General features: G+C 40.5%; 1 protein-coding gene across 7 annotated transcripts in view; it reads left to right on the top strand.

Moving 5' to 3' along the window:
• The window catches only part of CNTNAP4 (contactin associated protein family member 4), a 264,366-nt gene that overhangs the window by 166,729 nt on the left and 81,468 nt on the right, over positions 1-16,169 (top strand). For 6 of the 7 annotated variants that reach the window (XM_060000066.1, XM_060000069.1, XM_060000072.1 and 3 more), the window contains one exon: positions 12,189-12,338. The exons of the other annotated variant lie outside the window; for it this stretch is intronic. In XM_060000066.1, coding sequence (XP_059856049.1) covers positions 12,189-12,338 — 150 coding nt within the window. The remainder of the gene's footprint in view (positions 1-12,188; positions 12,339-16,169) is intronic. 7 annotated transcript variants of the gene reach the window in all.

Below are 16,169 nucleotides of genomic sequence, written 5' to 3' on the forward strand. Positions count from 1 at the left end.
ACTAGGTCTTTTTTTTTTTTCTTAAAGTTAAATATAAAATTCTCCTCCCAGAACTATAACATTTATTTATTTATTTATTTTCTGTTTATTTTATTTATTTTTTAAGCATCTTTATTGGAGTATAATTACTTTACAATGGTGTATTAGTTCCTGCTGTATAACAAAGTGAATCAGCTATACATATACATATGTTCCCATATCTCTTCCCTCTTGCGTCTCCCTCCCACCCTCCCTATCCCACCCCTCTAGGTGGTCACAAAGCACCGAGCTGATCTCCCTCTGCTATGCGACTGCTTCCCACTAGCTATCTGTTTTACGTTTGGTAGTGTATATATGTCCATGCTGCTCTCTCACTTTGTCCCAGCTTACCCTTCCCCCTCCCCATGTCCTCAAGTCCATTCTCTAGTAGGTCTGCATCTTTATTCCTGTCCTGCTCCTAGATTCTTCATAACCTTTTTTTTTCCCCATATATATGTGTTAGCATACGGTATTTGTTTTTCTCTTTCTGACTTTCTTCACTCTGTATGACAGACTCTAGGTCCATCCACCTCACTACAAATAACTCAGTTTCATTTCTTTTTATGGGTAAGTAATATTCCATTGTATATATGTGCCACATCTTCTTTATCCATTCACCTATCAATGGACACTTAGGTTGCTTCCATGTCCTGGCTATTGTAAATAGTGCTGCAGTGAACATTGTAGTAAATGACTCTTTTTGAATTATGGTTTTCTCAGGGTATATGCCCAGTAGTGGCATTGCTGGGTCATATGGAAGTTGTATTTTTAGTTTTTTAAGGAACCTCCATACTGTTCTCCATAGTGGGTGTATAAATTTACATTCCCACCAACAGTGCAAAAGGGTTCCCTTTTCTCCACACCTTCTCCAGCATTTGTTTGTAGATATTTGTGATGATGGCCATTCCGACCAGTGTGAGGTGATACCTCATTGTAGTTTTGATTTGCATTTTTCTGATGATTAGCGATGTTGAGCATTCTTTCATGTGTTTGTTGGCAATCTGTATATCTTCTTTGCAGAAATGTCTGTTCAGGTCTTCTGCCCATTTTTGGATTGGGTTGTTTGTGTTTTTATTGAGCTGCATGAACTGCTTATAAATTTTGGAGGTTAATCCTTTGTCAGTTGCTTCATTTGCAAATATTTTCTCCCATTCTGTGAGTTGTCTTTTTGTATTGTTTATGGTTTCCTTTGCTATGCAAAAGCTTTTAAGTTTCATTAGGTCCGATTTGTTTATTTTAGTTTTTATTTCCATTTCTCTAGGAGGCTGGTCAAAAAGGATCTTGCTGTGATTTATGTCATAGAGTGTTCTGCCTATGTTTTCCTCTAAGAGTTTGATAGTTTCTGGCCTTACATGTAGGTCTTTAATCCATTTTGAGTTTATTTTTGTGTGTTGTGTTAGGGAGTGTTCTAATTTCATTCTTTTACATGTAGCTGTCCAGTTTTCCCAGCACCATTTATTGAAGAGACTTTTTTCCATTGTGTATTCTTGCCCCATTATCAAAAATAAGGTGATCATATGTGCGTGCATTTATCCCTGGGCTTTCTATCCTGTTCCATTGATCTATATTTCTGTTTCTGTGCCAGTACCATACTGTCTTGATTACTATAGCTTTGTAGTATAGTCTGAAGTCCAGGAGCCTGATTCCTCCAGCTCTGTTTTTCTTTCTCAAGAATGCTATGCCTATTCGGGGTCTTTTGTGTTTCCATATGAATTGTGAAATTTTTTGTTCTAGTTCTGTGAAAAATGCCATTTGTAGTTTGATAGGGATTGCATTGAATCTGTAGAGTGCTTTGGCTAGTAGAGTCATTTCCACAATGTTGATTCTTCCAATCCAAGAACATGGTAGATCTCTCCATCTGTTGGTATCATCTTTCATTTCTTTCATCAGTGTCTTATAGTTTTCTGTGTACAGGTCTTTTGTCTCCTTAGGTAGGTTTATTCCTAGATATTTTATTCTTTTTGATGCAATGATAAATGGGAACATTTCCTTAATTTCTCTTTCAGATTTTTCATTATTAGTGTATAGGAATGCAAGAGATTTCTGTGCATTAATTTTGTATCCTGCTACTTTACCAAATTCATTGATTAGCTCTGGTAATTTTCTGGTAGTATCTTTAGGATTCTCTTTGTATAGTATCATGTCATCTGCAAACAGTGACAGTTTTAATTCTTTTCCGATTTGGATTCCGTTTATTTCTTTTTCTTCGCTGATTGCTGTGGCTAAAACTTCCAAAACTATGTTGAATAATAGTGGTGAGAGTGGGCAACCTTGTCTTGTTCCTGATCTTAGTGGAAATGGTTTCAGTTTTTCACCATTGAGAACGATGTTGTCTCTGGGTTTGTCATATATGATCGTTTTTATGTTGAGGTAAGGTCCCTCTATGCCTACTTTCTGGAGAGTTTTCATCATAAATGAGTACTGAATTTTGTCAAAAACTTTTTCTGCATGTATTGAGATTATCGTATGATTTTTATCCTCCAGTTTTTTAAAATGTTGTATCACATTGATTGATTTGCGTATATTGAAGAATCCTTGCATTCCTGGGATAAACCCCACTTGATCATGGTGTATGATCCTTTTAATGTGCTGTTGGATTCTGTTTGCTAGTATTTTGCTGAGGATTTTTGCATCTATGTCCATCAGTGATACTGGCCTGTAGTTTTCTTTGTGACATCTTTGTCTGGTTTTGGTATCAGGGTGATGGTGGCCTTGTAGAATGAGTTTGGGAGTGTTCCTCCCTCTGCTATATGTTGGAAGAGTTTGAGAAGGATACGTGTTAGTGCTTCTGTAAATGTTTGATAGAATTTGCCTGTGAAGCTGTCTGGTCCTGGGCTTTTGTTCATTGGAAAATTTTTAATCACAGTTTCAATTTCAGTGCTTGTGATTGGTCTGTTTATATTTTCTATTTTTTCCTGGTTCATTGTCAGAAGTTTGTGCTTTTCTAAGAATTTGTCCATTTCTTCCAGGTTGTCCATTTTATTGACATATGTTGCTTGTAGTAATCTCTCATGATCCTTTGTATTTCTGCAGGGTCAGTTGTTACTTCTTCTTTTTCAATTTTTATCAATTTTTCAATTTTATCAATTTTTATCAATTTTGTTTAACTTTTCAAAGGACTGACTTTTAGTTTTACTGATCTTTACTATTCTTTCCTTTATTTCTTTTTCATTTATTTCGGATCTGATCTTTATGATTTCTTTCCTTCTGCTAACTTTGGGTTATTTTTGTTCTTCTTTCTCTAATTGCTTTAGGTGTAAAGTTAGGTTGTTTATTTGAGATTTTTTTTGTTTTGTGAGGTAGGATTGTATTTCTATAAACTTCCTGCTTAGAACTGCTTTTGCTGCATCCCATAGGTTTTGGGTCATCGTGTGTTCATTGTCATTTTTTTCTAGGCATTTTTTGATTTCCTCTTTGAGTTCTTCAGTGACCTCTTGGTTATTTAGTAGCATAATGTTTAGCCTCCATGTGTTTGTATTTTTTACAGTTTTTTTCCTGTAATTGATATCTAGTCTCATAACATTGTGGTTGGAAAGGATACTTGATTCGATTTCAGTGTTCTTAAATTTACCAAGGCTTGATTTGTGACCCAAGATATCGTCTTTCCTGGAGAATGTTCCATGAGCACTTGAGAAGACAGTGTATTCTGTTATTTTTGGATGGAATGTCCTATAAATATCAGTTAAGTCCATCTTGTTTAATGTATCATTTAAAACTTGTGTTTCCTTATTTATTTTCCTTTTGGATGATCTGTCCATTGGTGAAAGTGGGGTGTTAAAGTCCCCTACTATGGTTGTGTTACTGTCGATTTCCCCTTTTATGGCTATTAGCATTTGCATTATTTATTGAGGTGCTCCTATGTTGGGTGCATAAATATTTAAAATTGTTATATCTTCTTCTTGGATTGATGCCTTGATCATTATGTAGTGTCCTTCTTTGTCTCTTGTAATAGTCTTTATTTTAAAGTCTGTTTTGTCTGATATGAGAATTGCTACTCCAGCTTTCTTTTGATTTCCATTTTTGCGGAATATCTTTTTCCATCCCCTCAGTTTCAGTCTGTATGTGTCACTAGGTCTGAAGTGGGTCTCTTCTAGACAGCATATGTACGGGTCTTGTTTTTGTATCCATTCATCCAGTCTATGTCTTTTGGTTGGAGCATTTAATTCATTTACATTTAAGGTAATTATCGATATGTATGTTCCTATTACCATTTTCTTAATTGTTTTGGGTTTGTTTTTATAGGTCTTTTCCTTCACTTGTGTTTCCTGCCTAGAGAAGTTCCTTAGCGTTTGTTGTAAAGCTGGTTTGGTGGTGCTGAATTCTCCTAACTTTTGCTTGTCTGTAAAGGTTTTAATTTCTCCATCGAATCTGAATGAGATCCTTGCTGGGTAGAGTAATCTTGGTTGTAGGTTTTTCCCTTTCCTCACTTTAAATATGTCCTGCCACTCCCTTCTGGCTTGCAGAGTTTCTGCTGAAAGATCAGCTGTTAACCTTATGGGGATTCCCTTGTATGTTATTTGTTGCTTTTCCCTTGCTGCTTTTAATATTTTTTCTTTGTATTTAATTTTTGATAGTTTGATTAATGTGTCTCAGCATGTTTCTCTTTGGGTTCATCCTTTATGGTACTCTTTTTGCTTCCTGTACTTGACTATTTCCTTTCCCATGTTAGGGAAGTTTTCGACTATAATCTCTTCAAGTATTTTCTCAGACCCTTTCTTTTCCTCTTCTTCTGGGAGCCCTGTAATTCGAATGTTTGTGCGTGTAATGTTGTCCCAGAGGTCTCTGAGACTGTCCTCAGTTCTTTTCATTCTTTTTTCTTTATTCTGCTCCCTGGCAGTTACTTCCACCATTTTATCTTCCAGCTCACTTATCCGTTCTTCTGCCTCAGTTATTCTGCTATTGATTCCTTCTAGAGTATTTTTAATTCTAGTAATTGTGTTGTTCATCACTGTTTGTTTGCTCTTTAGTTCTTCTAGATCTTTGTTAAATGTTTCTTGTATTTTCTCCATTCTGTTTCCGAGATTTTGGATCATCTTTACTATCCTAACTCTGAATTATTTTACAGGTAGGTTGCCTATTTTATCTTCCTTTATTTGGTCTTGCAGGTTTTTACCTTGCTCCTTCATCTGTAACATATTTTTTTGTTGTTTCTTTTTTTTTTTGATGGGTGGTGCTGTATTCCTGTCTTACTGGTTGTTTGTCCTGAGACGTCCAGCACTGGAGTTTGCAGGCAGTTGGATAGAGTCAGGTCTTGGTGCTGAGATGAGGACCTCCGGGAGGCCTCATTCCTATTAATATTCCCTGGGGTCTGAGGTTCTCCGTTAGTCCAGAGGTTTGGACTCGGAGCTCTCACCACAGGATCTTGGGCATGACCTGTGACCTGGAAACCAAGATCCCACAAGCTTCACAGTGCAGTTAAAAAAAAAGAAGAAAGAAAGAAAGGAACAGTACAATATCAAAGAATAAAATAGAAAATAAAATTAGAAAGATAAAAAATATATTAGGAAAAATAAAACTATAATTGAAACAACTTCAACAAGGTAAAATACAACCACAACAGAAAAAAGAAAAAAAAAAAAAGCCCTGGCTATGCGGGTGGAGTTTAGGTGGGGGTGGAACTCTAGGCAGGGGTGGGGTTTAGGGTGGGGTGGGTCCTAGGCGGTTAGGGGAGTGACGTTTGAGCATGGGGCGGGGCCTAGGTTCAGGACCTAGGTAGCTGGAAAAGTCCCTTGGGGGCGGGGCCTAGGTTGGGTGACATTCAAGCATGAGGTGGGGTGTCTGCTTAGGACTTGGGGAGGGGGAGAGGCAGCACATCCAAAGGAGGGCCTCTGGAGTGTGGGGTTCCGGAGTTTGGAGGTAGGGCCCTGAGTGAGGGTGTGTGGGTGGGGTTTAGGCCCAGCTCATTGGACGGGGTCTCCCAGTGTAGAGGTGGGGCCCTGGGTGGGGGTGTGGGGGCGGGGCTTGGGCTCTGTGCGCAGGAGGGAGGCTCCGAGGACAGAGGACTAGGCCCCGGGAGCCCAGCAGCCTTCCTGGTGCCTAAGTGGACAGGGGACGCACTGGCGGCGTTCCCTTCTGTTCCTCCGTGCCCCTCCCCCACCTTCTCTCCCAGGTCCTCCCCCCTAACGGGGGTGGGTACCACTTGGTGTAGGAGCTCCTCACCTCCCCCAGCCGCCCCTCAGGGGTGCCGGTCCTGGAGGTCTGGCTTTACTTTTACTCCGCCTTGCCTTCCTCCTACTCCCTCAGGACCTGCACAGCTGGAGGGGGCCTCTGTGGGCAGAGGATCAGGCCTGGGTCTTCAGCAGTCTCCCAGGGGCCCACGTGGGCATGGTAAACCTGGCCATGCTCCCTTTTGATCCTCTGCCATCCCAGTGGTTCCCCAATTTCCCCTTTCGGGTGTGGGATCCCCTCCCCCCCCACAGCCAGCCCTCAGGGGCACCCATCTCATCCTGCCTCCACTTCTCCTCCCCCTTCACTACCCCCACACCCCACGTCCTACCCAGTCACTGGGGGTTCCTCCTGTTCCCTTAGGTGTCTGTGGTCCCCCACCAGTACCTGGTAGGTACCCTAGTTGTGAGGAGACGCGAATTCCACATTCTCCCAGTATGCCGTCTCGACTCCGCCTGTGAGATGCCTCTGCGTGTTTCAGTTACTAGGCCTTCGTGATTCTTGTGACCCTGGCAATGGGACTGCCGTCTTGATTTGCCTCACCCAGGAGAAGCCATTTTTAAAGTTCCCCCTTCTTCCCTTTCACTGTTGGAATATTCCTGCTTTTCACCTTAGAGCCCCATCGCTCCCTGGAAGTCCCTCTTTCCCCTAAAGTGATTGGCAGCATTGACCTCCATATTTTCCTCTCGGCAAGAGCAATCTGGTGTCATGGATCTTTAATTCTGGTTAGTGGCTATAGTTAGTGAATATAGAAATGTCTGGCACAGTTTCAGAGCACCAGAAGTTACTTGGAACAGGCAAATTCCTTCAGTTGCTCCTTGAGTAATGGCCTTTGTCTGATTGCCTTTTGCTTCTTTGCAAAGAATCTACCCTATATAGCAGGGTTGTTTTTTTTCTTCCCCCTTTACACATCCTACTTCATGAATGCCTGTTATACTCTTATGAAAGAGCGATGCTAGCTAAAGTGTCACAATATTTCCGTAGCAGTTTAAGACTGGCCCCTGGTATTATATACAAGGAGCAGAGATAAACCTTTTTCCTCCTCCTGTATTTTGTGTGTCTATGTGTTTTGGGGCCTGAGAGGGAGACAAAAAGAGAGAAGGAGAGAGAGAGAGAAAAGAAAAGAGGAGGAGAAGGAGAAGAAGGGGAGAGAGAGAGAAAAGAAAAGAGGAGGAGAAGGAGAAGAAGGGGAGAGGGAGGAGGTTCTTGTAAAGGATCCCACATTCTCCTGCCACCTGCACTTGCAAATCTTTCCATCTATTCTTCTGTTCTTCCAGCTGGAGGTGTCCATGGTTTCTACCCAGAGACCACAGTGATCATACCTGCAATCAAACAGTTTGGGTTTGTTGCTTATTGCAACAAGGAGAACCCTCACCCAGGGGAACCATGGGAGAGTCTCATTACAAAGGTGTTAAGGATGACTTGTCATAGGATTGTAGGTTGAGTTAGCTGTTTTGCGTGGGGGGTTCAAGGAAATGGAAAATTGCTTGGGATTAAATGCTGCCAGGAGGTGAGGGTAACTGGTTAAGTATCTTTGTAAGTATTATTTAGAAGGATGGAGGAATAAAATAAGGCTAAATCTGTATTTGATTTAAAAAGTCAGTTGTTATTCGTATTAGCCAGGAGAGGACTTGGTATTTTTGTGGTTTGCACAGTAGCCTTGCTTTTGTCTGTGCTTAAACCAGTCTGTAAAGTACTTTTGGGGTTTGTTTGTTTTGGGGGGTTTTTTTTTGGTCCCAGTTCGTTGTAGTGACAGAGTGACCTTGTCTAATATTGATGTTCTGTGAGCTTGTTATGCTCAGTGGGAGAACACCAAGGCCTAGCTCCGGACGCCCACCAGCATCTCACACCACCAAGGCCTCCCTGAGAGTACCAGACCACTAGCCCCTAGCTCTTAGGGGCTGCTTTTCTCTTTCTCATAGTTAATTGTTTAACATGAGCAAAACAATAAGGGGGCCACCTGTCATGCAGGCGGCGAAGAGTGTGGGTTTTGGAATCAGCTCACCAGCTGGATACTTCCTGGGGTGATTTGTTTTTCCTCTTGAGGTTTATTTTCTCCATATTTAAAATGAGAATAACAGTAGTAATGTTGAGGATTAAATGACATGATGCATATAAAGCACGCAGTACCTGTTATGAATAATAGTCACTAAAACTGTTATTATTTTATTATTATTATACCAACAACATATCCCTTCCCCTACATTCGAAAGTTGTGAGTGGTGGGAGTCGTGTACTAGAATTAGCATTTAGTTACCTTATACCATGAATCAGAAAAAATACAAATGCTGCAATTCCTCCTTTTCTTCCCCTCTTTCACCACGATGTGGCCTTGGAAAGGGGCTCACTTCTCATCAGACATTAACGTGGAAGGAGCTGTAGATTTAAAAGAAAAATAGAATCCAATTTAAAAATTATCCTTTTTATTATGTAGAGTTAGGTGAAATGAATTAAATGGGTCTTTCATTATTTAATTTGAGCAATAAATCCCAGTGACAGGTAATAAAAGTCTCCTCATCATAAGCGAGCGCTGTCTGTTACAAATGAGGCTCAAGAATAGCTTTCTGAAGTCCCGCTGCAAACACAGCACAACTTCGTAACCCGCAAGCTGGGCAAATGGGTGCATTTAACGGTGTCACATCGCAGAATGGCTGTCCTGACAGACTTTTGTCTGTGTAGCTTTGCTTCCACCATTTGTCCTAGGGTTCTATCTGTCCGTTTTTTTTTTTTTAATAATTTTCTTTTTCTTAATAATTATTTTTTATTTTAATAACTTTATTTTATTTTACTTTACCTTCCTTCCTCCCTCCCTCCCTCCCTCCCTCCCTTCCTCCCTCCCTCCCTCCCTCCCTTCCTTCCTTCCTTCCTTCCCTCCTTTAGACGACGAATCATCCCAAATTGAGGAGGTGGACTTTGAGGGCAAGATTTATGATTTTTGTTCTTAACTTGTTCAGACTTGTGTTCTTAATCTAAATTAGCTTCTGTATTGACAGAAGATGTCCCCAAGCCTTTGACTTTATCCTGCTGCAGCTACCCAGCAGCTACCTGGAGCACTGCTACTCAGAGTGTGCTCCTTGGAATATACTGGTTCACTGAAATACTTATTACCAAGATAAGTACAAAAATTGAGAGTAGTCTCCTAGAAACCGTTATAGCAAGGAGGTATTGCCACACCTTCTAAGCATATGGTCAGTGGGCTTGCATTTTATGTATCTTCTTTCTTTAATGTTTCAGTCATTCATTTTTATTGAATTTTATAAAAGTGTCAATCTGCAGTAGATCAGAAAACAAAATGTCCATAACCGCAGGTAGTTTGATGAGCACCGTCCCAGGCCAATGGAAAGCCTAAGATGAGATAACAGAAGCAGGGCCTTGTATCCAGGCACATCCGAGCTGTGAGGAAGAGACGGTGGGAGACGCAGGGTGGGGTGAGGAGGGTGGGAAGTGTTCGTCCGTGTGACGCAAAACTCAGTACAAGGATTTTCGCTCTAAATGTGTCCTCTTAAAGGAAGCACAGGATGACAAATGTGGGACATTTGATTTATTTTAGTCCAGTCTCATATCGTCAGGGATTATATAACTCTCTTCAGCCGTCTATTTCAGAGTCCACTCTTAGAAAATGTGTCTAAAAGTATCTAGCCTACATTCTTCGGTTTTCAGTTTTTAGGTCTTTCTCATTATCTTTCACAAACCAAATCAGAATTGGATCTTTGGAAATCTTTTTTGCTTCATGGATATAATTTAAAAATAAGCTTTGGTGCCCAGGATGGAATTTGTGTTACACTAAATGCGTACAGGGCAAAGAGCTTCGGCATCTAATGGAGCTTCCATGCATTTTCTGTCTGAAAGCTTGTGGTCAAAAATAGCCGGAGGGCTTCCCTGGTGGCGCAGTGGTTGAGAGTCCGCCTGCCGATGCAGAGGACACGGGTTCGTGCCCTGGTCTAGGAAGATCCCACATGCCGCGGAGCAGCTGGGCCCCTGAGCCATGGCCACTGGGCCTGCACGTCCGGAGCTTGTGCTCCGCAGTGGGAGAGGCCACAACAGTGAGAGGCCTGCGTACAGCAAAGAAAGAAAAAAAGAAAAAAAAATAGCTGGAGAAATAAAGAAATTGCACATAATATCAGGAAAGAGGCCCATGACTTTAGATTTAATAGAGTACTTATATTTTTGCTCAGTAATTTGATCTGCAAAATCATACAGAGTTGACTATTCGGTGGATGTAAACCTTACTGGTTTGCCTACAATAGTGAGACTTAGATTCCGCCTGTCTGCTGAGTATTCAAAACAGAACCTTTGTAGACTTAATTCCCTTTAAGAGGGAAAGGCTCCACCATCTCCTGGATTCATGACACTGGGACTGCCTTAGGAGGGACTAGTGACTGTTTCTATAGGTGATAAGAAAACCTTGATTTTTGATTATAGCAATTTTTTATTATATATGTAAACTTGGAAAATACAGAAAAATTATAAAGAGAAGTAAAAACAACCACAGTTTTCTTTTATGCAAAAATTACTGTTTATATGTAGAGATATTTCCTTTCAGCCCTTTCCCATATTTATATAAAATTAGGAATATAATAAGAATTGTATGTATAGAGTCGATTCTCAATACTTGCAATAGTTATGTTCTCTGAAGTTGCTGTGAACATGGAATTAGCAAATACTAAACCATTGTTCCCAGGGGAAATACAGGGTTAGGTTCCTGTGAGCCTGTGGTGGCAACATTTTTGTCTGCCTATCAACAGAACCTTGTGTGTATGATTGTGTTTGAAGACACGTTATTTAGTATTTATTATTGATTCACCAACATTGAATTCGTGGCCTACAACACTCTAACTCATGCCTGAATGAAGTTTATCCATCACATTTATTTTCTCCATAAGGCAAATCATAGCATTCTTGCACTTAAGAACACTAGACAGCCCTTCATCACTGTGCCAGGGGGCCTTTTAAACAGCAAAATCACCAACAAAAAACACAAAAATATGAAGACAGGTTTACATGTGAGAGCTGAAAGAAGAAGTTTTGCCTTACTTGACCTCAGCTAGAAGCATGCATGTCAGTCAACTCAAATTTTTCTCTGCTCTGTGCATTTCTGTGCCTGACCCCAAAAGTGCCCTGAGTGTTCATTTGGAAGCTACCAATAAATTATGGCAACTGGTTGAACTTGCAGATACGAAATCTGAAAGTTATTATGATCAGTTGTGTAAATATGGTTTTCCACGCTGCTTTATTTTTTAACTTTGCATTATACCAGTAGGCTTTCAGCATGCATTATAATCTCTTCAAATATTTTTGTAATGATTGACTTCATATACTTTGCTAAATATTCTGGTCTCACAAAAAATGACTACAGCAAAGTGTAAAAGAGCAGATAAATCATTTATTGGGTATAAACTAGAATTTTGGAAAATATCTGTGCTCTTCCCAAATCCCTCCTTTTAAAAGGTAAATTACATGGTGGAAGCTGAAAATTAGCCCATGCCAAATAAGATTTGAACCATTGAAAGATTTTAACCATTCAGGATTGTCCAAAGTTGAGTTAGAATTTTGTTCTCTCTGTTGAGGCCCCAAGAAAGGAAGATAATCATGCCCTATTTCCACGCAGAGGGTGCTGATTGCCCACTGACCTCCGTTTCCTCTCTCCCTTCTTCTTTTCTTTTATTAATAGTTGTGAGGGATTCTCTGGTGGCGCAGTGGTTGAGAGTCCGCCTGCCGATGCAGGGGACACGGGTTCGTGCCCCGGTCCGGGAAGATCCCACATGCTGCGGAGCGGCTGGGCCCGTGAGCCATGGCTGCTGAGCCTGCGCGTCCAGAGCCTGTGCTCCGCAGCGGGAGAGGCCACAACAGTGAGAGGCCCGCGTACCACAAAAAAAAAAAACAAAAAAAAAATAGTTGTGAGTGCTGCCCTTGATTGAGTGATGTGTACATTGCTATTTCTAACCAACTGCTTACAATGTTCACTGTTAAGAGGTATCCCTTTTAACTAATTTTACCTCCCCCAGGTGTTGGATTAAATGATGGGCAGTGGCATTCCGTCTCTTTGTCTGCCAAAAGGAGTTACCTGAGCGTGGTGGTGGATGGCCAAGTGGCTTCTGCATCTCCTTCCCTGGGGCCTGAGCAGATTTATTCAGGGGGCACCTATTATTTTGGAGGTAAGAGAAACGGTTGCTCCATATGGGCAATTGAACCATGTTCGCAGTCACTTGCCCTGTGTCTTAAAGTCATCCTGTTTTAACCAGTGTGAATATTATGGAATAATTTCTCACTTTCTTTGAACATGGAAATGTTGAGTAGATCACGATGATTAATTGTGACCTAAAATGCATTTCTTTGAGGTGGACTGACTTATGTTTATGATTTCTATAATGAGATTGCTTGCAAGTAGACCATGCTCTTCAGTTCTCACTTTCAAATGTTGTTGTATTTTCCTAATGTTGAATGGCCTTACATGTATGTCTTTTTCAGATTTTATGGGCTCATTTCATTGCACTGTTTTCCTGATCATGCCTCTTAGCTTTTCTAGAGCATTCTTTTTGCTTTTCTGCTGCTCAGTGCAGGTCAATATTATGCCAGTGGACAAAAAAATCTAACTTAATTAGCCCCAGAAGCCTCTTCTCACTGCTAAGTAATAACGCACTGATATAGTTGATAAAATGAAGGCATTAGCCTTCAGCACCAGGCCATCTCTCTTAAAGAACAAAAACAAATGAAGTGTTTACTTGTCCAGTGGATGTTGGATTGAACTAAAATCTTCAAAAAGCAAACCTTGGAAGTGGAAATGAATCTTTAGCACTGGAAAATGAAAATAAGGCAATACTTAACATTAATTAGAAAGACAAAGTTGTAAAACTGTTAGTAGTAAGACTTATTTTTAATCATGACTTGAGGTGTTTCTTCTTGTTATTTTGAAATGTAATCATGACTTCTGTCTAGAAGCACTTTTGAATTTGGTTGCAAGCCCAGTCTTCATTATTCATCAATAAAACACAAATTCCTTTCTAAGAATTGACAGTAAGTACACAGACTGTGAATCATTCATCTTATATTAAGAGTGAACAAACAAACCAAAAAACCCCTACCTAATCCATTACTGTGAAAGGCAGCATAATGCCAACAATCTTAAAAGATATAATTGCTTCCTTTAGGGTGATGTGTTCATTTATAAACCAAGTGGTTTATAAAACCTTACGGAATATATGATTGATTTTATAGCAGTCCATAGGAACATGTTCGTTTAATACGTGGTAGGATATACAAACAGTCCCTGACTTAGGATTTTTCAACTTTATGATGGTGCGAAGAAATACACATTCAATAGAAACCGTACTTTGAATTTTGATCTTTTCCCAGGCTAGTGACATGTGGAATAATACTCTCTCAGGATGTTGGGCAGTGGCAGGGAGCCACAGCTCCCAGTCACCCACGCAATCCCAAGGGTAAACAACAGATACCCTTAAACCATTCTGTTCTCACACAACCAATCTGTTTTCACTTTCAGTACAGTATTCAATAAATTACGTGAGGATTCAACACTTTATTATAAAGTAGGGTTTGTGTTAGGTGATTTTGCCCAACTGTTGGCTAATGTAAGTGTCCTGAGCATGTTTAAGGTAGGCTGGGCTAAGCTATGATGTTTGGCAGGTTGGATACATTAAACACATTTTTGGCTTAGGATATTTTCAACTTACAATGGGTTTATCAAGATGTAACCGCATTGTAAGTCAAGGAAGATCTGTGTAGAACAACTTAAGAGCTTTCACTTCAAAGGAAAAGATTTAGAAGCACCAAAAGAGGTAAGAAAAAACCCAAACATTTTGTTAAATGATGCAAAAAAGAGATGATAAAAATAACAGACTGCATAAAAGTGTAAGTAACGAAAATAGACTCATCATTCTTAAATTATTTTAGACCCTTCATGTTCAGATTTAATGATGCCTACCTATTTTTTGTACAAAATTTTGATTGATTTTCATTCACACTATAATATTTTATAATGAAATATATCACATGTGCACTCTGTAATTTTGCTTGTTTTTATTATGATACATATGATATACACCATTTTAATTAAATGAACTTAATAATCTTTGAATAGTTTTAGATTTACCAGAGGGTTGCAAAGATACACTGGGAGTTGCCAAATAGCCCACACCCAGTTACTTCATATTGTTCACATCTTACATCATATATACAATTTAAAGAATACTAATTATTATTTTTAAAATACACATCTGCACATGCATTTTCCAGCTTAAGAAAGATAACATTACCAACATCCATTTGTCCCTCCATGATCATACCTCTTCATCTCCCCAGGTAACCATCGTCTTGAATTGCGGTTTTATGCCTCCTGTCATGTTCTTTATGATTTGACATCTATGAAGGTATTCCTGAGTCCCTAAACAATATACTGTGAAAGGTTCCATAATAAAATGCCAACTTCAGGGCTTTTATTTAAATAACCAATCTTAAGTTTACTTAGGCAACATCTCTGTTTATTCAATCATCTTCTCAATTGGTAACCTTAAGTACCAGAGTATGTTTGATCTTGTCATGAGATTCTATTAATCACTAAGTATAGACCTTGCAAGCCCCAGGGCACCCTGACATTTCCAGGGCTGCGAGCAAGGGTCCAAAGGAAAGCAGGAGGCCTCCTGCTGCCACATTTTCCTTCCTCCTCCCAGCCTTGTGCCTCCAGGACCTGGTAGAGGAGGTCCATCCTTCTGGAAGCCCAAGTAGGGCTTCTGGGGTGGGAATTCTGGATTCTGGGATGGGCTAGAAGGGAGCAGTTTCCAAGTGGGCACATCACCTTCCCCTGTGAGACCCCCTGTTGCCATGGGCAGAATCATGGCTGGAGGAGGGTTAGAATAGGGTCCCCTAAAGGGCAGGACTGGCTCAGGGGCTCATTGTCTGAGTGGTACTGGCAATGGCGTGACCAATGATGCCAAAATCTTGACTCTCCATGCACCAATGCCGAAAAGAAATACGGAGGCAGGGTTTTGGAGGAACGAGAAAAAGTAGCTTTATTCTTTGCCGGGCAAAGAGAGGACACAGCAGCACCCACCCCCCGCCACTCCCTGGGAATAGGAGAGATTTTATATCCTAATGAAGGTCTTGCTTTTTTTTTTTTCTTTTGCGAAATTTCAAAACAGCTACAGCTGGCGTCAGGCAACTTGGTAACTGGGGTTGGTCTTTTCTGAAATTATTGGCCAGTGACCTTCTTTCTGAAACAAAGAATGCTACAAGGGAGTGTAAGGGAAGAAGAAAGCCAGGTGCAGAGTGTAATTCACACGGAGTCAGAGAGTAATCATCTTTGTGAAGGAGAAGTCCAGCTACAAGTGTTGGTTAGTAGTAACAGCTAAAGAATAACCAAGACTGCTTAACTCTTTCAGGCCTGTTTATGTTGTTTCCCAGCCTGTTCACTGTTTCCTTATTTTCCTTGTTTATCAGAAAATAGAAGTCTCATTTTTATTTAAGAGAAGTCTTATTTCTATTTTTGCTGCACCACCAGCTCTCCCGTTTTAGCACTGAAAGCCTGGAGTCCTGGGAACAGCCTCCCTGCTTCCCACCCCCAGAGCAAACTTGGCGGTTGGTCACCCTAGAAAACCTTCTCCGCCGTGTGGCTGAGAGTCCCCTTTACTCCTAGGATCTGTTTTATCTAGATGGAGGGCTTTTTTTAGGTAGTTAATTTTGGGGCAGTCTGTCCCACCAGCCTGGGTTGTATTTGCTTTCCGTGTCAGTCTTGAGTGTGACTATTGAGAGAGCGGGCTGCCCGGAACTCACAGCATTCTGCATCTACTGCCGCACGCCACTCTTTGCCCATCATTGTTTACGTTTTCTCCCTCCTCAAATGTATGCCTTTCAAAAACTTACTGAGGTCAGCTTTTATCATTTATAAACTATAAAATTTAAATCTGGGTTCTCCAGATTGAGGATGGAGGAAAGTCTAACTTCTGTGTATTCCCCTATGCAATCTTTGTGCG

Source organism: Delphinus delphis, chromosome 20, assembly GCF_949987515.2.
Source record: "Delphinus delphis chromosome 20, mDelDel1.2, whole genome shotgun sequence".
NCBI classification, from domain to species: domain Eukaryota; kingdom Metazoa; phylum Chordata; class Mammalia; order Artiodactyla; family Delphinidae; genus Delphinus; species Delphinus delphis.